At 63.8% G+C, this 21,157-nt stretch overlaps 3 protein-coding genes across 4 annotated transcripts in view; 1 reads left to right on the forward strand and 2 right to left on the reverse strand.

Annotated features, from left to right (window-relative positions):
* Window positions 1-1,106: 1,106 nt before the first annotated feature.
* Window positions 1,107-8,663, forward strand: SLC2A6 (solute carrier family 2 member 6). 2 transcript variants are annotated; one of them, XM_030306533.2, is made up of 10 exons: window positions 1,107-1,292; window positions 1,808-1,970; window positions 3,059-3,265; window positions 3,781-3,880; window positions 4,401-4,612; window positions 5,113-5,142; window positions 5,816-5,924; window positions 6,333-6,518; window positions 6,730-6,875; window positions 7,579-8,663. In XM_030306533.2, exons 1-10 carry the CDS (start codon window positions 1,201-1,203, stop codon window positions 7,732-7,734), a joined length of 1,401 nt encoding a protein of 466 aa, XP_030162393.1. In that variant the 5' UTR covers window positions 1,107-1,200; the 3' UTR covers window positions 7,735-8,663. The 2 variants fall into 2 exon arrangements, with proteins under 2 accessions (XP_030162393.1, XP_030162392.1); XM_030306532.1 differs by having other exon boundaries at window positions 1,108-1,292; window positions 4,990-5,142.
* Window positions 8,664-10,874: 2,211 nt separating this feature from the next.
* On the reverse strand, window positions 10,875-19,249 carry CACFD1 (calcium channel flower domain containing 1). The gene is made up of 5 exons (XM_030306540.2): window positions 19,099-19,249; window positions 16,085-16,157; window positions 14,526-14,651; window positions 11,561-11,668; window positions 10,875-11,052 (listed from the first exon to the last, which is right to left on the reverse strand). The coding sequence occupies exons 1-5, from the start codon at window positions 19,217-19,219 to the stop codon at window positions 10,962-10,964; spliced, it is 519 nt and encodes a 172-aa protein (XP_030162400.1). The 5' UTR covers window positions 19,220-19,249; the 3' UTR covers window positions 10,875-10,961.
* A 417-nt stretch (window positions 19,250-19,666) lies between these two features.
* ADAMTS13 (ADAM metallopeptidase with thrombospondin type 1 motif 13) overlaps window positions 19,667-21,157 on the reverse strand; it is a 31,833-nt gene continuing 30,342 nt past the window's right edge. Inside the window, 2 exon segments of the mRNA XM_032592312.1 lie at window positions 19,667-20,169; window positions 20,782-20,957. Coding sequence (XP_032448203.1) covers window positions 19,984-20,169; window positions 20,782-20,957 — 362 coding nt within the window. The 3' untranslated portion in view covers window positions 19,667-19,983.

A 21,157-nucleotide genomic window follows, 5' to 3' on the forward strand; every position in this document is an offset into this window, starting at 1 on the left:
GCTAGAACTTGGAAATAACCTAAGTGTTCAACAACAAAGGATCAGTTCAAACATAACACGGGGCACGGCCGGGTTAGGGGCCGCAGAAGGGGGTGGGATCCAGCCGCTCCCGGAAGAAGCCCACAGGGGGCAGCGGGCCCCAGTGACTGTGCTGTTGTTGGAGGGGGAGCTTCCTGGGATATTCAGTTTCTGCTTCTCTTATCTTGTAATTTTATCTTATTACCTGGAAGATTCTCAACAAGCCGTTTATTCCTGCAATCAAAAAAGACCAGAAACGGGGAAAATGCAAGTCTGTGCCGCTGGAGCCACCACCCTCTCTTCTCTGGGTCACACACACACACACACACACACACACACACACACACACTGGCTGTCGGGGATGCGGTTCAGCCCGAATGCACCTCGTCCCCGGAGGGGAGGAAGCAGGGCCAGCGGTGACTCAGGACGCGAGGTAGCAGGGACGGAGTCCTGCCTTCGCTGGAGACCAGGGTTCTCCCTGTGACCTTGGCGAGTCGCTGCGCCCCTCGGGGCTCGGTTCCTCCGGCCTGTAGGAGCCACGGGCGCCGGACCCGAGGGTGGTCCGCAGTCCCCCCCACATTGCACACGGACGAATCCGCAGGGGCTCTGCCTCCAGGCCCCGCAAGGCTGTCGAGTCTCCTCGTTGGGCGCGGGGTGCCCATCCTCGGGGCCAGCCCGGGAGGTTCTCGGGGGCTCACGAGGCACGGGTGACGCCCATTTGGAGCCCAGCCACGCCCCCACACCCCCAGCCAGAGCTCCGCGCCCCAGTCCGCGCCCCGCCCCCAGGGCCGCGCCGCCGGAAAGCCCCAACGGAGCCCTGCCCCCGGCACCCGCCCCGCCCCCGGGCTCCGGCCCCGGGAAAGCCCGGCCGAGCCCCGCACCCCGCCCCGTCCCCGGGTCCGCGCCCCGGGAAAGCCCGGCCGGGCCCCGCACCCCGCCCGCGCCCAGCCCCGGCACCCGAGCATCCGCACCGCTCGCGGCTGCCCCATTGGCCCGCGCCCGCTCCGCAGGGCCGCCTGGCAGCCAATCGCGGCCGAGGGGCGGGGCTGCGGCCCGGGCCGGATGCTCGGCGCCGCTGCGGCCCGACGCGCCTCCCGGCCCGGAGCTGTCCCCCAGCACCCGGCCACTCTGCGGCGGCGGCGGCGGCGGCGGCGGCACGGACACTGCCAGGAGGGGCCGGCCATGCAGGAGCCGCTGCTGGGGGCCGAGGGCCCGGACTATGACACCTTCCCTGAGAAGTCGTCCCCGTCGCCGGGGGAGAGGACGCGAGTCGGGTGAGAGTCGCTGGGCATGGGGGCTGCGGGCAGGGGCTGGCTTCCGCCTTGGGCCTTCTCTGACCTTCCATGAGTGTCCACCAAGGGTCCATCTGGTCCCCTCCTGCCCCCAGACACCCTCGTTTTATTTAAGGAGCTGCTCCCCCCCCCACACCCCCTGTACCGGGCCCAGCCCCCAACTGCCTCAGATAGGGTGAGTGAAAGCCAGAGAGGGCGAGGGGCTTGCCTAAGGTCACACGGCAAGCTTCAGTGGCAAAGCTGGTGGCAGAAACCAAGCCTCCTCTTCTAGAGAAGAGTGCTCCTTCACCCGTGCCTCAGCCACGGGGATGGGCTTTGGGGACCGTCCTGGGGAATTCTCCAAGCGAGATGACACTCAGGCTCCGGGAGCTGGCAGTCTGGCCCTGGAGCCAGCCCTCGCCAAGCGCTGCCCTCACAGCCTGAGCGGGCAGCCATTGTTCAGCAGTTGGGGGAGGAGGAACTCAAAGACCTCATCGTTCTTCCCACCCCCCCACCAGGGCCCCACAGAACAAGAGGGTGTTCCTGGCTACCTTTGCTGCCGTGCTGGGCAATTTCAGCTTTGGGTACGCCCTGGTCTACACGTCCCCTGTCATCCCTGCTCTGGAGCTGTCCTTGGACCCAGACCTGAGGCTGACCAAAACCCAGGCATCCTGGTTTGGGGTAAGAGCCATGCTCTGAGCTGGAGGTGGGCAGGGCAGAGTGAGCAGGGACCCACGAAGCCAGGGACGCCCAAAATCTCAGGCGTGGGGCCCCCTCTAGGGCCCTGGTCTTCCCCCTCCCCCATCCACCCCAATCACGCTGGGCGGCAGGAGGGGCAGTGGGTGAGTGAGGCCAGATGATGGCTCTGAAATAGAAGGAGGAAGTGAGAGCTGAAGGAGAAGGTGTGGGAAGGAACAAGTGGGGAGGTGCCCCTCCAGGTCTCACCCCTGGGGGGTTGAGGGCTCCCCAGACTGCCCCCGCCACCCATAGCCGGGCTGTCACAGCAGAGCAGACGCCTCTCTGGATGATGGGGGACAGGGCATCAGATGCCGATGGAAAGAGGTGCCAGCTGGGGCGAGGGGGGTCCCAGGACAGAGTGTGGGCGAGTGGAAGGGAAGAGCAGAGGCCCCAAGAGTCCCAGAATTCCAGAATTCCAATCTTAGCAGCCTCAAATGTACAATGACAACACAGTAGCTAAGATAATACCCAGTGTGTGCCGAGCACTTAGTATGCGCCAGGGATGTGCTGGATACTTTACGTGAGAGCTGGTTAACTCCCGGGGCCAACCCTAAGAGTGGGTACTCCTGCCCCCCCCCCACCCCCCATAAAGCAGCTAACGAAACTGAGGCTCAGATAGACCAAGCAACGTGCCCAAGTCACTGACCGGATGCTACTCACTCCACTCTACAGGGAATCCAAGAATCCCCAAGTCTAAAAATGCCAGGGGCTTTAGGTTATAGAATACTCCTGTCTGCTATACTCTAGTATCAGACTTTTAAGCGTTCAGCTGAGCAGAACCACCATGGACACACGGCCCCACATCCTCTGCAGAGCAGGCCTCCCTACGGTGGCACCTCTTAGGAAATGGCTATGCACATGCTGCTTGTACACGCCCGGAGATGGGAGGCTCACTACCATTCAGGGCCTGAGTCCTGCACCCCAGGATCCCACGGTCAGCCTGGAAAAGCAGCTGCCTCTGGGCTCTGATGGGGGGTGGGGCGGGAGTGCGGGGTGCCCACACACGTCTGCCGTGCACTCCTTTCCTGCAGTCCGTTTTCACCTTGGGCGCGGCGGCTGGGGGCCTCAGTGCCATGGTCCTCAATGACCTCCTGGGCCGGAAGCTCAGCATCATGTTCTCAGCCGTACCCTCGGCAGCTGGCTACGCGCTCATGGCAGGCGCCCACGGCTTCTGGATGCTGCTGCTGGGGAGGACGATGACAGGCTTCGCCGGGGGGCTCACAGCTGCCTGCATCCCGGTAAGGCCAGGACCGCCCCTCACCGCCTCGGCCGCCGAGTTGGCCCCCGTGTTGCTAAAGCCTCCTGACCCTCGAGCCATCTGGTCGGCGGGGGGTGTGTTTGCCAGGGAGCCTCAGCTTACCTCCACCAGGGCAACCCATTTCGGGGAAATCTGGCCCCAGCTGACCTCACTCTGGACTCCCCATAGTTCCTACCCCATTTCCTGACAGTCAGGCACATTGCTCAATTGGAGAAAATCTGCACGAAGCAAGGGGGGAAGGGGAAGTGTCTGCCCCGAGCCGAGCCATCCCTCGGACTCCTCCCACAGTGCCCCACGCCAGGCCACCCATTTTCGGAGCCGAGTGCCTCTGCCCACTCGACGGGGAAATGGACTGAGTCCCGATCAGGATGAGAACCCCACCTGAAGCCCCCGCTTCTCACCTCCCGAGGTTCACAGGGCCACCTCTCCCGTCTCGGGCCGGGCCCCGGACCCTAAACTCTCACCAGAGGCCGTGCGGCCCGATGTGTCTTGCAGGTGTACGTGTCTGAGATCGCTCCCCCGGGTGTTCGTGGGGCCCTGGGGGCCACGCCCCAGCTCATGGCAGTATTCGGGTCACTGTCCCTCTACGCCCTTGGCAAGTATTGTCCAGATGAGCAATGGGCACCTCCTGTGTGCGGGCGGGCGGGTAACAGGGCGCCGCTGCTGAGCAGCCGTGGGTGGAAAGGCAGCGAATGTGCCCCAGAGCAAACCCCGAGCCGGGGGACAAGATACTTGCTCAGCCAGCACTGGGCTGCGTACCTCTAGGCAGCGCTCTGCCTCTCTCTGGGCCCATACGGAAAAGAGAGCAGGGTGCATCCGGTTGAGGTGGGGTGGGGGTTTGGAGATAGTAGCCCGGGGCCTTGCCTGCTCCGTCTACCCCGCCGTCCCCCTGCCGTGGCCCTTGAGACACTCCGAGAACCTCCTTCAGGCCAAGCCATCCCTGTAGCCCCTCCTGGTTTAGACCGCGGAGGCCTGAGGCAAGCAGGGTAGGCTTCCTGTAGGAGACGGCCCTGGGACTAGCGCTTGAGGACGGAGCAGGTCGCTCAGAGGCGTCGACAGGAGGGGACTGGACGTGTAGCCTGGACGCCGGCCGCTCACCCCGTCGTCACCTCCAGGCCTCCTGCTGCCGTGGCGCTGGCTGGCTGTGGCCGGGGAAGGGCCTGTGCTCGTCATGACCCTGTTGCTCAGCTTCATGCCCAACTCCCCCCGCTTCCTGCTGTCGCGGGGCAGGGACGCGGAGGCGCTGCGGGCGCTGGCCTGGCTGCGCGGGGCCGACACCGACACCCGCTGGGAGTTCTCGCAGATCCAGGACAACGTCCAGAGACAGGTGCGGGAGGGTGGGTGCGAGGCCCTGGGTGGTGCAGCCGGCCACTGGGCCCGAGCCTTGGCGGCTCGTCCTGGGGGGGTGGGGGGGGGGTAGACGGCGGATCCCACCTCCGAGAACGAGGGGAAGGGGAGGCGTGGCCGCGACCCAGAGCGCGTGCTCCGCGCTGCCGATGCCTGGGCGCCCGGAGATCCTGACCAGCAGACATCTGCCTTGTCCCACCCGCTCCCCCAAGAGCCTGGGGCGGGCGGGGGTCTGTGGCCGGACCGCCTCAGTGCCCAGGGTCTTTTCTGGGAGGAAGGGAGAAGGGAGTCCGGGGCAGGGTGGGGGCTGCCGGAGGGGCGGGCGCAGCCGCCTCGGGAGCAGCTTCACGTTCGCAGAGCACCCGCGTGTCGTGGGCCGAGGCCCGGAGCCCCCACGTGTACCGGCCCATCGCCATCGCCCTGCTGATGCGCTTCCTGCAGCAGCTGACGGGCGTCACGCCCATCCTTGTCTACCTGCAGCCCATCTTCGAAGGCACCGCCGTCCTGCTGGTGAGACCCGGGCCCCACACCGCCCCGGCTCTGCCCACCCCCCCCCCCCCCGTGTCCGCGGGGGCCGTCCCTTACCGAGCACCTGCTCCGCACCTCGGGTCGGGGGCGCATGCGCCGTGTGGAGCCCGCCGGGCTCTCTCCGCCCTCGTTGTGCCCCGCACCTGTTCTCAGAAGCACGTTTGCGCGTAACCTCACGTGTCTTAAGCCAGACGGGACTGCAGAGGAACCCCCTGTATAGAAACGCAGAGAGAGCCCGGGGGGGCGGGGGGGGGGGGCGCCGTGGACCCCCAGGTTCAGAGCATCTGCCACGCCCCTGCAGACCTCAGCTTCCGCCTCTGTAGAATGGAGATAGCAGAGAGGGGGCCTCCGTCGGCCCGTCCTGGGCTCGAAGGGAGATGAGATTTAGAGATTAGTGACAGTGCAGTCCCACGAGTCACCGTGATGCCCGGACTCTCTGCCGGCCTCGGGCTCGGGGGCGGGGGCGGCAGTTGCGTGCGCCCTGGCTGAGGGGGCCCGGCTGGGTGAGCAGAGGAAGTGCCCGGCACACGGTACGCGCCGAAGGAGCTGTGGCCACGGCTTGGCGTCTGAGCGCCCTGCAGCGCCGTGTGCGGGACGGGTGGGACAGGAGCGGCAGGCCAGCGTCCCTCAGCCCCCGGTGGCTCCCTCCCTGCAGCCCCCGAAGGATGACGCAGCCATTGTGGGGGCCGTGAGGCTCTTCTCCGTGCTGATTGCTGCCCTCACCATGGACCTGGCTGGCCGCAAGGTCCTGCTCTTTGTCTCAGGTGAGCACCGGCCTGGCCCCTGCACTGGCCCACTCCTCCCGCAGCCACCGCCGATTGTGTGCCGGCCCACGTGACTGGGAGCCCCGGGGCGAGGGGGGGATGGCCGGGTCAGACCTGCCCTGCTGGCCCTGCCCCCACCAGCGCCCAGCAGAGGGCCTGGCGGCCACGAGCTGCTCCACAAAGACCTGCTGGGGCTTGGGTGAGCAAACGAGCCAGTCGTGAGCCACACGGTGGGTGTGACAGCAGCTCACACGCGGGCAGGGTCAGAGCTCTGCAGGAAGTGTCCGGTCGCAGACGGGCCACGACGGCGGCCTGGATGAGAAATGGGCCGCACGGGTTGCAGGGTGCTGAGGAAGCACCGGGCTCAGACGGTCCCGGCCCCTCCGAGGGCCACCGGTCTGTCCACAGCCACCATCATGTTTGCTGCCAACCTGACGCTGGGGCTGTATGTCCACCTCGGTCCAAAGCCTCCGACTCCCAACAGCACCGTGGAGCTCGAGAGCGCGCCCTTGGGGGGCACGGAGCAGCCCCTGGCCGCACCCACCAGCTACCTTACCCTGGTGCCCCTGGTGGCCACCATGCTCTTCATCATGGGTAGGTGTGGCCGTGACCCCACCAGGATGGGCGGGGGGCGGGGGCCGGGAGGGCCGAAGGCCAGCCAGAGAGGGGCTGTCTGGGGCTTAGGTGTGGGGGACGTGCTAGGGCACGGGCAGGGCACCGCTGTCCTGGTCTGTCAGGGTGGTTGGGGCGGGGTCTCGGCAGCTCAGTGGAGGCAGAAGAGGCCCCACGTCCCCTGTGTCGGCAGGCTACGCCATGGGCTGGGGGCCCATCACCTGGCTCCTGATGTCCGAGATCCTGCCCCTGCAAGCCCGCGGGGTGGCCTCGGGGCTCTGCGTGCTGGTCAGCTGGCTCACCGCCTTCGCCCTCACCAAGTCCTTCCTGCTGGTGGTGGTGAGTGCCGGGGGCTGAGCTCAGGGCTTCAAGGGCACGGCCTCTAAGTGCCACACAGGGGTCCTCCCGGGCCAGGGCGGGACCAAGCCCAGAAGGCCGCACTCGTCCACATGGCAGTTTGGGTCTCTCAGCGTGGATCTCTGCTGGTCAGCCCACATCCGGCTCTGTGCCCGCTTCCCCCGTGCCACACACACACACACACACACACACACACACACACTTGGTTCAAACCCCTCCCCGGGCAGCTCGGCCGGTGCCTGCCCTGGTGGAGCCAGTGCGTCAGGGCAGGGTCGGGGGAACCCAGAGCGAGCACAGCCCCAGCAGAGAGGCACAGACGAGCTCGGGGCAAGGCAGGAGGGCGTGTGGGGTGCGCTCCCAGCCAGGCTGTGGTGGCGGCGCCGGGCAGCGAGGGAGAGAGGTGGGGGGGGTGGGGGGTGGGGACCGAGCCGAGGCGGAGACCAGAGGTCCGGGCCCCAGGTCCAGGCCTGGGCAGGCTGCTGCCCTCGAGTGGAGGAAGTCCTCGGGGCCCGGCACCACGGGGAGGCCGCCCCAGACCTGAGGGCCTGGGGGACGGGACTGGGGGGGGATGACTAAAGCATTTGCAGTTCCTGCGGGAGGCTGTGGAGCCCAGAGAGGCCCGCTGGGATAAGCAGGAGCGTGCTGGGAGCCCCCGGGTGACCAGGCATTCCCTCCATGTCCCCAGAATGCCTTTGGCCTCCAGGTGCCTTTCTTCTTCTTTGCTGCCATCTGCTTGGTCAACCTGCTGTTCACCGGCTGCTGCGTGCCTGAGACCAAGGGCCGGTCGCTGGAGCAGATCGAGTCCTTCTTCCGCACTGGGAGGAGGTCCTTCCTGCACTAGGTCAGGGTCCCCACCTGGGAGGGGCCGAGCACTGGACGCCGGGCCTCTGTGCTGGCCACAAGCCTGAACCCCAAGCCCGGGGGGCGACAGCAACACGCCATCAGACGGAGCCCAGGACCAGACAGAAGCACGACAGGCCCCCCGAGTGCGCTTCTGGCTCTGGGCGGGCTGGGCCCCAGCTCAGCCGTGCCGCACGCTCGTCGGCCAAGACCCGCTGGCAGAGGAGACAGCCATGGGCCACAGGGGAGTACGTGGCCCGGGGTCCAGGATGAAGCCGGGGCTGAGCAGGGGAGTACACAGCCCGAGGTCCAGGACAAGGCCCTGCTGGGTGACCCCAGGGCCTTGGCGCTTACTCAGGCTCAGAGGATGCCCCCACACAGGGCTGCAATGAGGACAGAGCCAGGCAGGGCAAGAGGCAGTGGACGGCTCCACACCAGGACGTCGTCGTGCCATTTTGTTCTGATCACTTAGTCACCATTGAGCGTCCTAACCACAGGGAGGAAGACAGATCTGCACTTCTGAAAGCTGTGGATGCCACAGAGAACATTCTGGACTCCCAGGCCAGGGCACAAAGCCCAGTACAGACCTTCCTCCTACACCCACCCGATCTCTGGGAACAGGGCTCTTAAGTGCCCCTGTCTGTAAACCGTGTTCACCCCGTTTGTAAAAATAAATCAGGCTCTCGGCCCTGGCGTGGAAGGGAACGGGGTCTGTCGTAGGTGGGGGAGCCCACGCAGCAGCCAGGCTCGGCCAGACCCAAACTCTCAGCCAAGGCTACCATGGCCTAATGCCCCAGGCAAGGCCCGCCCGGTGGGGTCCCAGGGAGGCAGAGAGAAGGGGCAAGGCAGCCTGGGAGGGAGAGCCTGGCCACACGACGGCCCCATCCGACAGGCCCCGGCCCTTCCCGGCTGTGTGACCTCGACAAGCCACTTGCCTGTCTGAGATGCTGCCAGCAGACCTGGGACAGGGCCAGCAGCACAGAAGGTCCTCGATAAAAGGGCAGTTCCTCCCAGGACCAGCGATCCCGGCCCCCGCACTCACGGTATCAGAGGGAGAAAGGAGCAGGCAGAGTGCGCGAGCAAGCATTCAGACCACGGCCAGGCTTTATTGCTCAGACAAGTTAAACATGGAGCGTGAACGAGGACCCCAGGAAGGCGGAGTCCAGACCCACTGAGGCAGGAGTGGGCCCTGGCAGCCCAGCCAGACAGACAGACGCTCCCTGCGGGCGGCAGCCCACACGGGCGGGGGACAGGATCCCCGGCTGCGGGACTGCTCGGCTGCACTCACCGGGAACCTCGGGCACGGAGCATGTCCATTCTTGCCTGTGACTGAGGGGTCAGAGGGCCCTCCCACCTCTGCACCTGCCTCCAGGGCCCCCCCCTCCCCTCCAGCAGGCCTGCTGACAGAACGGAGGTGCAACCTTCCGGGACACACAGCCAGCCCTTCCCCTCCTGCAGCAGGGAGACCCCCGCCAGCGAGGCCCCTGCAGCAGGGGCAGGAGGGCTGGGCAGAAGTGACCCCCGCGTCCCGCTTCCCAGATAAGAATGAGCCAAGAGGGGCGGGCAGGGCCCTTGCCCCTCCTGGGAGGTAGACGGTCTTGTCCACGGCACACACAGCAGACACACACACACACACACGCACACACACACTCCCGCCCGCCTGGAGAGGCCCGGAGCCCACAGCCCTTTGAACCCTGCGCTGGCTTGAGAAAGGTGGTCCCAGAGGACCCCTGAAGGCACGTGTCCCACCCGCCGGCCACGCCGCAGGGCCCGCGCCCCCCCCCCCCCCCCCCGGGGCTCGGCCTGGTCGGGCTCGCTGGAAGGCTGCCGGGGGGACTGCCGCAGACCAGGATCCCCGTGCGCGTCCCCCGGGACAGTGAGTGCTGCTCCTGCGAGGAACGCTAACGAGCCCCGGGGAGGAGGGCTCCCTCTGGGAAGCGAGGATCTGGACACAGCTCTAGGGGTGGTTTCAACAAAGGGGGGCTGGGCCCGAGCTCAGGGTTCTGAGCAGGGCCCAGCCGGGGGCCCTGGGAGAAGGACGAGTGGGAGCTGGGCCCCAGACCGAGCCTTTTCCACACCAGCACCGCCCAGGCTCAGCCAGGCCCCACCAGACACGCCTGGCAGCTGGGCGCCGCTCGGGCTGGCGGGGCAGGCAGCGGGCCGAGGGAGAAACACACAGGGGACGCCAGGAACAGTGGACGGAGGGAGGCCGGGGTGACAGTGCGCATCCCCGCCGGGGCGGCTCCCTCGGGCCCCGCACACGGGCCAGGCACCCGGTGCGCACAGCTCGTGGTGGTGGAGGCGGCTCTGGCCCCCGCCCAGCTCCCCCGAGACCAGAGTAGGGGGCAGGCCAGCAGGAATACGGAGGTGGGCGGAGCTCGGCCCCGCTGCCTGGGCCCCGGCCACGGCCGACACGCCGGGGGCACACAGACAGGTGGATGAGCAGCCCCCCGGGGCAGGGGAGAGCCTGCCCTCCGCGCTTCCTTGGCACCGGGCCCCTGGGGGCCGTGGGGGAGGACCCATGACAAGCGTCCCGGAGTGGCCTGTCCGAGGTTCCCGGGAACTGGGGAAGGGGCGCTCCCCAGCCAGCCAGCCAGCCAGCCAGCCGCTGCCCTGGGCACTCGAGGGGCATCCCGGGACTGCTGTGGGCTCCCACGGAGAGCAGAGCGGCGGGGAGGGGCCTGGGCAGCGGGACGAGGCCCTGCCCCGAGGGAGAGCCACAGGAGGCTCACCCCACCCCTGCCCAGGGTCGCCGTGCCTCCCAGCTCACGCCGGGACCGGCGTCCCCCAGGAAGCTCCTCCTGGCCCTGCGGCCCCGCGAGCGGTGTGAGTCCGGACACCCGCCCGGCAGCCTGCTTCCAGCGGAGCCGGGCCAGCTGCGAGGGGCGGGGCCAGGCGGGCCGCCCGTGCGCAGCCACTGCGGGCTCCGCTCTCCTCCAGCCCCGCGGCCTGGGTCACCCCGAGGCCCGCGCTGCCTGCCTGCCTGCTGCCACCGCCAGTCTCCCTGCTGCTGGCCAAGGCCCGGGGCAGGAGACACAGATCTGGAGAGAGGGAAGACAGGAGAGGATTCCAGGTGTAGGGACAGGTGTAAGGGGGCTGACAGGAGCTAGGCAAAGGCTCCTCTTCCAGGCTGTTCTCCAGGGTCGACGCTCCAGGCCTCATCCCTGCAGGCCGTGCTCACGCAGAGTCCCAGGGGCGAGCAGGGAGGAGCGGGTCACCTGACCTGCCTCACAGCTCTCCCTCCAGGGTGTCCGTGAGCTTCTCCTCGTCAGCCTGCTGCTTCTGCTGCTGGATCCTGGCATAGGAGATCGCGTCGCCCCTGGGGAGACAGCGAGTCAGTGTCACAGGACGCCCGGTCCTCCCACCCACCAGCAGATTCCTGGCCTGTGACCGAGGCTTCAGCTGCAGGGACAGCAGGTGTCCCCAGAGACCCTGCTGCTAGGATAGCAGCCTCTAAGAGAGGCACAGGCTGCCCGGGATCTTGGATTCAGAGTCGCAGCCCGGGCTCCGAAGCAGAGGGCGGCAACTGACTGGGACGCCAGGCGTGGGCGCTGGACGGGAAAGAGGCTCTGCCGAACCACAGACCTGCCATCCCCACTGTCGGCTGTGGCGAGGCACAGCCAGGCCACCAGGAAGTCCACCAACCCTCCTGCTCTCATTCCCGTGAGCGGCAAACACCCTGGGGACACTGATGAGAGTCACTGACAACTGCCGTGCCCGTTCCCACAAACGGACACCAGGGGCCCCTCCTGGACCCTCCGCACTGAGAAGACTACAGGAGGTAGGATGTGAAGATCCCTCCCAGGGGCTGGGAGAGGCAAACGCACTTTTTGCCCAGAGCCGAGAGTCCGTACAGCACCCCAGTGGCGAAGGCGATGGCGTTCCCCAGCAGCGTGGTCAGGGTCAGGCTGATGACGATGGGGACGATGGCCATCCTAGGAGAGAAGCCCGGGTCAAGGCGGTACCCCTGCCCTGCGGCTGCCATATGACTTCCAGGCTCCCCAGACTAACCCAGCCCCCCCCCTCCCAGAGAGCCAGGTGCAGGAAGGGTCCCCAGAAATCAGTCCAGACACAGGGTCACGGCCAGGCTTCAAGAAGTCCTTAGACACCCGTGCACTTGTCTGCGAAGTTCCGTGAGCTTTCTGAGGCGAGGACCCAAGCCTTCATCAGACCTCTGGAAGGGTCTGTGGTACACAGAGTAAAACAGCGCTGGGGTCATCCACCCACCCCTTCGGGGAACAGGCCGACCCGAAAATCTCCTGTCAGTTCCTCCCTAGCGGCTTTGTGACGGGCCAAGTTCCTGAACTCCTCCCGTGTGAACTCCACACACAGTGCCTGGAACAGCATCAGCACCAGGTAAAGGTCAGCTCTTCGTGGTGCAGTGAAACCAGCCTTATCTCAACAAGAGAGATCCCAGAGCGTGAACCGCACAAGGCAAGGGGTTTCCTTCTGGTCCCCGCCACGGTTGGGCGCCCCCTGGCGGCAGGTGTCCCCTCTGGCTCGAGTGTCCATGGGCTGACTCTCGATTCCGGCTGGGATTTCCAGACCCCCGTGGCAGTGGGTTAACTAGGCCAGGGAGATACCGCAGCTGGGGGACCAGCGCTCTGTCCCGTGGCTTCCCTGGGCGAAGCGGTCTGGCCCAGCAGCCGCACCCGCCCACGCACACCCCGCACGCTAAGGCGAACACTGGGCCGCCAGATGGGCCTCCGCAAGTCCGCCTGCCTCTCTACTCAGGCGGGACATGCGATCGTGAGGTTTTGCTGTGCTTATAAAATCTGTCAGTAGTAAAAGAATAACGGGAATTAGAAAGAAAAAAAAAAGACCAAGGGGGAAACCTTCTATCAACAAAATTAAAGGGAAACCGGCTGGAAAGATGTCTGAGAGAAGTAGAACAAAGGGTTAAGAAATCTTCACTATAGGAAACACATAACTTGCTAAGTGAAACATGGAGACGCCAGTAGGTAAGAAGTAAACCAGAACATTTTCAGGAGGGAAAATGCAATTAGTAAAAACGTTCAGAAAAACAGCTCAATTCTTGTCAGACACGAGACGGGCAGCACCAGCGGGGTGGAGAGGAGGCAGAAACCCTGATCGCCTCTTGGGAAAGCAAGTCAGTCACATATTGAAATCTTTCCAATGACTAACCTACAGCCTAACAATTCCATGCCCAAGGAGAGATCTATCCTAGGGAAAGCACCACAGGAAAAGTTTTGCTCATCGCTGTTTACTGTGGTTTGATTTAATCTGTACCACTGTTTACAGAGGAAGAAAGCATGACACAGGCAGTGCAATAAATATTCCTGTCAGTAAAAGTAATCTTATGAAGTCTTTACCGGTGATCCTGAAAACGTTTACGTTGTGGTATTAAGTGAAAACGAGCAGGACACAAATTTACTTCAAACGGTCATACTGTGTAAGAAACAAGTTTAAAAAACCTGCAGGGGTGCCTGGGTGGCTCAGTCAGTTGAGCATCTGACTCTCGATTTCAGTCCAGGTCATGATCTCACGGTTTGTGGCATCGAGCCCCACAATGGCCTCTGCACTGACAGTGTAGAACCTGCTTGGGATTCTCTCTCTCCCTCTCTCTCTCTCTCTCATTCTCTCTCTCAAAATAAATAACTTAAAAAAAAAAACTATTAAAAAAAAGTTTTTTAACGGACAGAAACATACCAAAATGTTCCAAGCAGTAAAGCTTTAATATTTTCCAAGTTATTTTTAGTAAACGTATATTACTGTTAGTATTTTTAAAATACAGATCAAGGCAAGGGGCATGATGGCAGATAGTATTTTGTGAACCTCTATTTCTCCGTGGTTTAGACCCAGTAGGAAGCGGCTCTAGAATGCAACGCACATCTCCTGCTGTCAAAGCAACTGGCCTCCACGAAGGGAAAAAACCCTGGAATAAAAAACTCCACATTTATTTATTTATTTTTTTAAAGTTTACTTATTTTGAGAGGCGGGGAGGGGCAGAGAGAGAGAGAGAGAGAGAGACAGAGAGACAGAGAGAGAACCCCAAGCAGGCTCTGAGCTGTCAGCACAGAACCCGATGTGGGGCTTGAACTCACAAAACCATGAGATCATGACCTGAGTGAAAATCAAGAGTAGGACGCTCAACTGACTGAGCCCCCCAGGTGCCCCAAGATCACCGCATTTATTGCTAAAGATAACCTAAATCATGGTAACCATTGCCATTGCTGTCAGAAGCCGCGAAGAGCCTCCTGTGCACCAGCACTGTTCTAGAAGCTTCCGTGCATGGGACACACCCTGAAATTCGTTCAACCTCATGACTCAGGTGGACAATGCCCCACAGCGAATCTGCGGTTAGAACCAGGAAAATCAAGGGAAGCCCACTGGCAGGTAATATTTTCTGTTCTGCGACCTGCCTTCGTGCCGGGGCGTCGGGATGGACCCCTCGTGCAAGGCTGCACAGAAGCACATCGCTGGGCCTACCAGGGTCGATTTAACAACTCTCAAACCCCGGGCCAGAGGTCCAGGCCCCGCTCACTTTTCTCTAGCCCGTACAGGCTGCAGGGCACGCATTCTCCCTGCGGAAGTGCGGGCGGCCACGGCTGTGGGCTCACCCCACCAGACGCAAGACCACACACGCCACACCCACCGTCGGAGGAGGACTCTGCACGAAGCCATCGCAGCCTCGCCCTCCCCGAGAGGTCCCCCCCAGCCCGGCCCGCTGGCCATCGCCTGCCCTTCAGGTCCCTGACTCTGGGAACCCGGGTCGGGGGCCCCGGAGGGTTAAGTCCCCGCACCGTCCAGCCCCACCCGGGGGCCCCGCACCCGCAGTAGAAGACGGCCTTCTGCCAGGAGCGAAGCCGGTCCACCTTCTCCGCCACCGTGTTGGCAAACTCGATGAACTGGCAGCAGAAGGGCGCCTCGCAGAGCAGCAGGATGAAGGCGTTCATGCTGGAGGGCGGGGAGAGAGGCTGGTGGGCTGACAGGGTCGGGGAGGGGGGGGCCAGTGCCCACCAGAGTGCCGCTCCCCCTCCCCCAGCTCCCCCTCAGCGCCTCTGCGGAGCCGCTCCCCACCCGAGGACCAGAGCCTTCCCTTCACCCCTCCTGTCTCAGAAGGTGCCCCTCAGCTCTGCCATGAGCACGCGGAGGGGTTCCTCGACACAGGGCGCTTTGCAGAGAGCCGGCCGCCCCTCGGCCACCCGGTTACCGCCACTGTCACCGACATCGTCGTCTGTGCGGGGAAAGCTGTGCCCGGCAGCGGCTCACCCATCAGGATGGCCAGGAGGAGGTCATCGGTCCACAACAGTCACTGGGGGCTGACCCCTGGGAAGCCCACACGGGGAGGAGGGCACCTAGCAAGCCCCGTACCCTGCCCCTCCTTCCTGTGTTCCGGCTGGGGACAGTGAAGCCACGGAGACAGACCGAGGGGGTCTGCTCCAGTCTTGGTTCTCCACGGCTGGGTCACGGTCACGGACGCCGGGCCCTCAAAGAATGCCACAGCCTGCGTCCACCCCAAGCCTCGGAGGAAAGTGCCCTCATTACCTACCGGGGACAGAACCCAAGCTGAGGTGCCCCGGGAGCCCACCTGAGCCCAGGGCAGGGACTCTGCACAACTCACACGCCCCCTGCTACGGGCCAGTCCCCCCAACCCCCCCCCCCCCCCCCCCCCCCCCCCCCGCATCCAGGCCGGCCGGTCTCCTGACTGCCTCTGGCCAGCACAGGCCTCCGGGCCCCGCTCCCACAGGCCTCACCACTGGCCTGAGTTCCCTGAGGGCAGGGTCCCACCCGTCCGCCTCTGTGTCCCTCCCAGGCCAAGCCCCACGTGGGCACCGACGATGCTTGGCGCACAGCCACTTCTCACGCGCAGGTGGCTCAGGCACGGCCGGAGCTTCACTGGCTGATTCCCACCCCACCCCCTCCGCCTTCCCTTCCAACGGGATCGGGCTGCCCAGGCAGGGGGGGGGGCAGGGAACTCACCTGGGGCCTTCTAGCCCCTGTCCCACACCAGCTCTAACCTGCCCCGTCTGGCTTGCCCACCTCCGACCTGGAGCCCCCGGCACCTGACTCCAATCCCACCAGACACCAAGCCTCCACCAAGCCTCCTCCAGCAGCCCTGACGGCCCCCGAGCTCCCCCAGGCCAGGCCCCTGGTAGCAGACACAGTGCCTGCAGAGTCTCGCTCCGTGGACACTCAGGAGGCATTTGTGACCCCGGCCCTAAACCCAATGGAGGCCTGGGTGAGTGTCGTCCCCCCCGGCCCGGCCCTAATGAGAATCGGGACAAGTGAACACGGCAGGGTGGAAAGGAGGTGAAGACCCCCGCAAGGCGACCAGAAATCCACGTGCCCCCAGCCCCATGGGGCAGGACGGTCACGGGGCTACTCACATCATCCACACGCCGGCCGCGATGTTCAGAGGGTGGATGGTGACGCAGTTGAAGAGGCCCGAGATGGCGCAGGCTTGAAAGCAGACAGGAGCCGGAATTAGCAGGCAGGAAGGGACAGAGCCTGCCGGGGAAGACCCCTGGCAGACCCCTTGCGACACCAGCACTGCACTCTGCCCTCTGAGACAAGCGAGGTCCCTGTAAGTGCCCCACGTCGTGGGTGAGGACCCAGACTGGGAGAGGCGAGGCGGCTTGGCCCAGACCCCGCGGCAAGGGCGCGGCCGGCTGCGAGGGCATCTCACCCTGTCTCCAGTCCAGGGCCTGGAGGGCCGGCCTCCGCACCCCAGCTGTACCAATACCCGCCGCAAGGCATCGAACGTGAAAAGAGAAGAGGATCTCAGGCCTCGGGCTCAGGCAGGTGTCACCAATCACAGGGCTGGCCACACGAGAAGCCTCTGACGCCAAAAATGAGGCTTGGATTTTGCCGGGGCGAGGCCTGCTGCCCCTCTGGGAACAAAAACTGGGACCAGGTAGACCTGGGTCACAATCCCAGCTGTGACCTGCACACCAGCTGAAGAACCTTGGGGACGTCCTCGTCACTTTTTGAGGCCTGTTTTGTCCCCGGAGTGCGGGCAAGTGCCACAGCCCGGCCCAGCCACCCCTGAAACACCAGGCCCTGAAAGTGGCTTCTCCGGGGTCCCAAGTGTGGAGCCTCGCCCAGTGCTCCCAACCGCACCCCGAGGGGCGGGTGTGCCACGCTCCCCTCGCTTCTCCCTACAGCCAGCGGCCCAGCTTCACCAAGAACTGGCGGTTCCCAGGCACAGGCTCCCAGCTGGAAGCAAAGCCCAGCCCAGGGCCATAGCTGGGGTGGGACTGGAAGCTGGGCCCCGAGGCAGCAATCAGCAGCCAGTTCATTAAACTTGCAGCAGCTTGCCTGGCACCTGATCCCTGCCTGGGCCTGGAATTCTCCTGCTGTTCTCCCAGGTAACCCTATACAGGCTGCAGGGGGAGGATGAAACCAGACGAAGTGAACCCAGACTGCAGGGGGCCTGCCCTCGCGTGGTCCCAAGGTCTCCTAGAGGGACAGAGGTACTTTCTGCGTACTAGCGGCACTCAGCCCGGACACGTCCCATCAGCCTCCAGGCAGCAAGGTTCCCCGGAGACACAGAACACAGACCTGAATGCCCACAAGACAATGCCCCTGCTGAGTCAGTACTTCTCCTCCAGCTCTGACCCTGCCCCCACTGTCCTACCAACAGCCCACCTTAGGGGAGGACTAGGTTTCAACCCAGAAAGAAGGCTGCAGCAAGGAGTCCTTTAACAATCCAGCCCGGAGGGTGTCTCACCCCTTGGAGATCCGGACTAAAGTGACCAGCCTAAAGTGGCCAGCTGGAAGCACAGCCCTTATCTGAATTCCTGTTTCATCACTCAAACTTTTTTAAGATTTTATTTTTAAGTAATCTCTACACCCAATGTGGAGCTTGGACTCACAACTCCAAGACCAAGAGTCGCAGGCTCTACTGACTCGGCCGGCGGGGCGCCCCGCATCGCATCCCTAAAACTCTCGCCTTGCACCCCACCCTGCGATCTCCTATTTGGTATTTGCATAACAATCACCTCCCCCCAAATACTCAGGTGAAACCGACACAAGTTTCTCCTGATGCTTCTGGAGTAGCCCCAACACCACGAACTCCTGGGGCGGCCCAGGTACCTCACTTTAAGAAGCACAGAACGGGATGGAAGACCAGGGTTAACCCGGGAGCCGGCAGGGCTGCTGAATCCAAGGCAGAGGGAGGGTGAGGGCCCAGAGGCCACAGGCAGAACCTTTCCTTTCTCCACCACTGGCCCCCTCACTCCCTACAGGACCCCCACTCTCGTCTGCAAGGAAAACAACTAGCCACACTTGAGAGGATCCTATCTAAAGCCCTGATCCTGAGCCGCCAGTCTCTCCTACAAAGTCAAAAAGATGCTTGCTCTGACAGCAGTGACCGGGACTCAGGGGCCTCTTTGGGATCTGCAGAAGGGCCTGTCCCATGATCACCTCTGGATAAGGGTGTGCCCTTCTGCACAGCACACGCCTAACCCTGCACCCCTGAACTTCCTTCCAGCACCCAGCCACCTGGGACGACTGTGGGACAGGCAGGGGACCCTGAGCGGTGTTCCCTCCGGCCGACTTGATCAGGATCTGGCCTGCTCCAGCCCTCTGTGCCAAGCGGGCACTGTTGAAACCCACTCCAGTGATTCCCAAAGGTGAGGGCCGCAGGACAGGACAGCAGACCATTCGAACAGATCAGACACGTATTTGCCACATGAGCTTCATTTTACTCCTGCAGCAGGTCTGCCTTCCTAGCGGTGTTCTTTGGGCGGGGTGCTAAAAGAGCCTGGCTTCCGTGCAACTTGAGGTCAAGATGTGTGTCGGGATGGCGCTGGGGGGATATGAGGAGGGGAGAGGAGCGGTGGCCGACGCAGAGTCGACAGCAGAGGGAATGCACTGGCCTCGGAGTGGACAGTGAGGACCCAGATGCGCACTGCCCGGCCCTCCCTCGAGGACTACTTGTGCCCGGGCACCACCCGCCCATGTTTAAACAGCCTTGGCCCAAAGGTTAAGGGGGCCTCCGCCCGCGCCAACAGGTGAGGCTGCCTCCGGGCCGGGCAGTGCTGCGCTCTCCCGGCAACATAAGGGAGGTCTCGGAAAGCCCCCGGGGCAGAGGCCGCACGCACCGTCCCGGCGCTCAGATGCGGCGCGGGGGGGGGGCAGTAACTCGGCCACGGTAGTTAACGTTCCCTCCTGGAATGTCCCCATCGCCGCCAGCCCAGCCGCGGGCCCCGCGGGAGCCCGGGCCGCGGGGCCGGGACCATAGCAACCGCCAGGGCGTCCGCCCCGCGCGCGCCCACCCACCGCAGACCGCCCCCCGCCCCACCAGCCCCTCCCCGCGGGGGCGCGCCGGAGGGGCGGGGCCGAACACGCATGCGCGGTGGGCGGCGAGGCCGACCCCTCCCCCGGGCCGGGTACTCACAGACGGCCCCCAGCACCCCCGACAGGCGACACAGCCAGCGGTACCACCACGTCATGCCCTCCTCCTGCGCGGGCGGCGCGGAGCTGACGGACGCTGTCGACGCCCCGCCCGAGCCGCTCATGGTGCCGCTGTCTGGCGCAGCCCGCCACCCTCACAAAGGGCTCCGGAGCCGGCCGCGTTGGCCCGGCGCGCTGCCTTGTGGGAGAGGCGGCCGCTCATTAGCATAAGGGGCGGGGCTCGCTGGGCGGTGGCGGGTGCGCCCGAGGGTCTCGCGCTGATCAGCATAGGGGGCGGGGCCTGGCGGCACCCGCCCTCCCGAGTGGTCAGGTCCTCCCAGCCGGACCAGCACAGGGGCGGGGCCTCGCAGAGAATTAACGAGTGTGCCAGCGTGGGGGCTCATTCTCGGCCCCACGCTCCCTCGTCCCTCCTTCTTGGGTAGAGAAAAAGAAGACCACCACGGGTGGCGTGGGGCTTGTTCAGCTCAGTATTGGGTCTAGAGCCCTGCCGCAGCCAGGGAATTCCGGCAATGCCCCGGGGTGGGTTTTCAAGGCAGATTGGACAGGTTACGTGAAGAAAAACGCTACTCAGACTGCACATTCCGTTTATTGGTACAGAGGGACTGGTGACTGCCATTCCAGACAGAGTCCAGACCCTGCCTCCCGCCGCCTAGCCTTTTGCATGTTGGAGGAGGCCCTAAAGGAGATACTTAAGATTGGACGGAATTCAAATTGGAAAGCACTCAGAGACCAGAGTCAACCCTCTGGGGCTTGCCAGGCACCTAACAGGTGCTCATAAATGTCAAGTTCGTTTCTTTCCTTTCCAGAACCTGGAGGAGACATCCTACTGTGCACGCAGGGCACTGGAGGTTTGTGCTTGGAGAGCAAGCTAGGGTACGGCCCAGCCAGGTTCCTGCACTCGAGATCCGAGGGTCCAGTACAGGCCCCACAGGCTAGCGCCCGCCTCCATGAAGCCCTGGCTAAACTCCATCTCAGCCTGGCTTCCCTCGGACTCCCAGAAGAGTGCCTGCTGCCCACGGAATGTCATCGTCTTCAGGCTGTGGATGTCCCGGATCTGAGGGGAAAGGCGCAGCCCCAGAGGGCCGGCCAAAAACGGTAGCTAGCATTTATGGTGCCTTTAATATACAAGGGATCATACACTCAGGGCCACACACTTAATCCTCACACAACAGCCCTGTCAGGAAGCCACTACTTTTCTACCCAGGAAACAGGTTCAGAGAAGTTGTATTACTTCCCCAAGGACACACAGCCAGGGTGTGAGAGATGGGTTCTGAGCCCAGGTCTGTCTAATTCCAGAAGCCAGGTTGCCTCCAGCAGGGGAGCTGACACTTTGCAGAGGGCAGTTCTCCCAGAACACACAGACCTCATGGGAGGAGGGTTTGATCCACTCTTCTGGAAAAGTTATATCAGGATCTAAAATTATGCTTGAGTTCTGGGTTAACTGTCTACATCAGAAAAGGTCTTGTCTATTTCACTCCTGTGGGGAGCTCAGTAAACATCTGTTGGTGAGTAAGTGGAGGAAACTCTTCTCTCTCATTCTTTCACAAATGATTTTGAGGTTTGGGGGCAAAGTGGGTACAGCACCCCCAGTTCTCATCCCCAGGGACAGCTGTCTAGACTCATAGCAAAAGTCAACCCATTCTTGTCCCCATCCTGGTAGCCTTACCAAGATGTGGCTGGCATCAGTGCCTGTGCCCACGCTGGTGACCAGGGCATGGATGGCAATGCGGGCCCGTGGAGCCACATTGATGAAGATGCGGCAGCCCCCCAGGTTCCTCCCACGTGGACTCATCGAGGGGCTCACGATTTTACCCCAGGGTCCAAAGAGCTGCATATCACACTCTGCAGAGGAGAGCAGGTGGATGGGCTGGGTGTGGGCCACTTCAGGACCTAGCAGCCCTGGGAAAGACCACTAATGCCAGAGGCCAGGGCGGCTCACAGCCAGGGGGCAGTGAAGGGGGGCAATATGGCATTGTGGTCAAGATCGGGTCTCCGCCACAGAAGCCCTCGCCGAACCCCACCTGTACCACTTTCTGCTGTGA

The sequence above is a fragment of the Lynx canadensis genome, chromosome D4 (genome assembly GCF_007474595.2).
Source record: "Lynx canadensis isolate LIC74 chromosome D4, mLynCan4.pri.v2, whole genome shotgun sequence".
Taxonomy (NCBI): domain Eukaryota; kingdom Metazoa; phylum Chordata; class Mammalia; order Carnivora; family Felidae; genus Lynx; species Lynx canadensis.

What these genes read in the sequence shown, in the direction of transcription:
- SLC2A6 (XM_030306532.1), top strand. Translation starts at nt 1,201, where the DNA reads ATGCAGGAGCCGCTGCTGGGGGCCGAGGGCCCGGACTATGACACCTTC. An exon ending in AAGGCACCGCCGTCCTGCTG is followed by an intron (nt 5,143 to 5,815) that starts GTGAGACCCGGG and finishes CCCTCCCTGCAG; the next exon opens with CCCCCGAAGGATGACGCAGC. An exon ending in CACCATGCTCTTCATCATGG is followed by an intron (nt 6,519 to 6,729) that starts GTAGGTGTGGCC and finishes CTGTGTCGGCAG; the next exon opens with GCTACGCCATGGGCTGGGGG.
- CACFD1 (XM_030306540.2), bottom strand. Translation starts at nt 19,219, where the DNA reads ATGAGCGGCTCGGGCGGGGCGTCGACAGCGTCCGTCAGCTCCGCGCCG. An exon ending in GGGGGTGCTGGGGGCCGTCT is followed by an intron (nt 16,158 to 19,098) that starts GTGAGTACCCGG and finishes TCTGCTTTCAAG; the next exon opens with CCTGCGCCATCTCGGGCCTC. An exon ending in GCGGCCGGCGTGTGGATGAT is followed by an intron (nt 14,652 to 16,084) that starts GTGAGTAGCCCC and finishes CCCGCCCTCCAG; the next exon opens with CATGAACGCCTTCATCCTGC.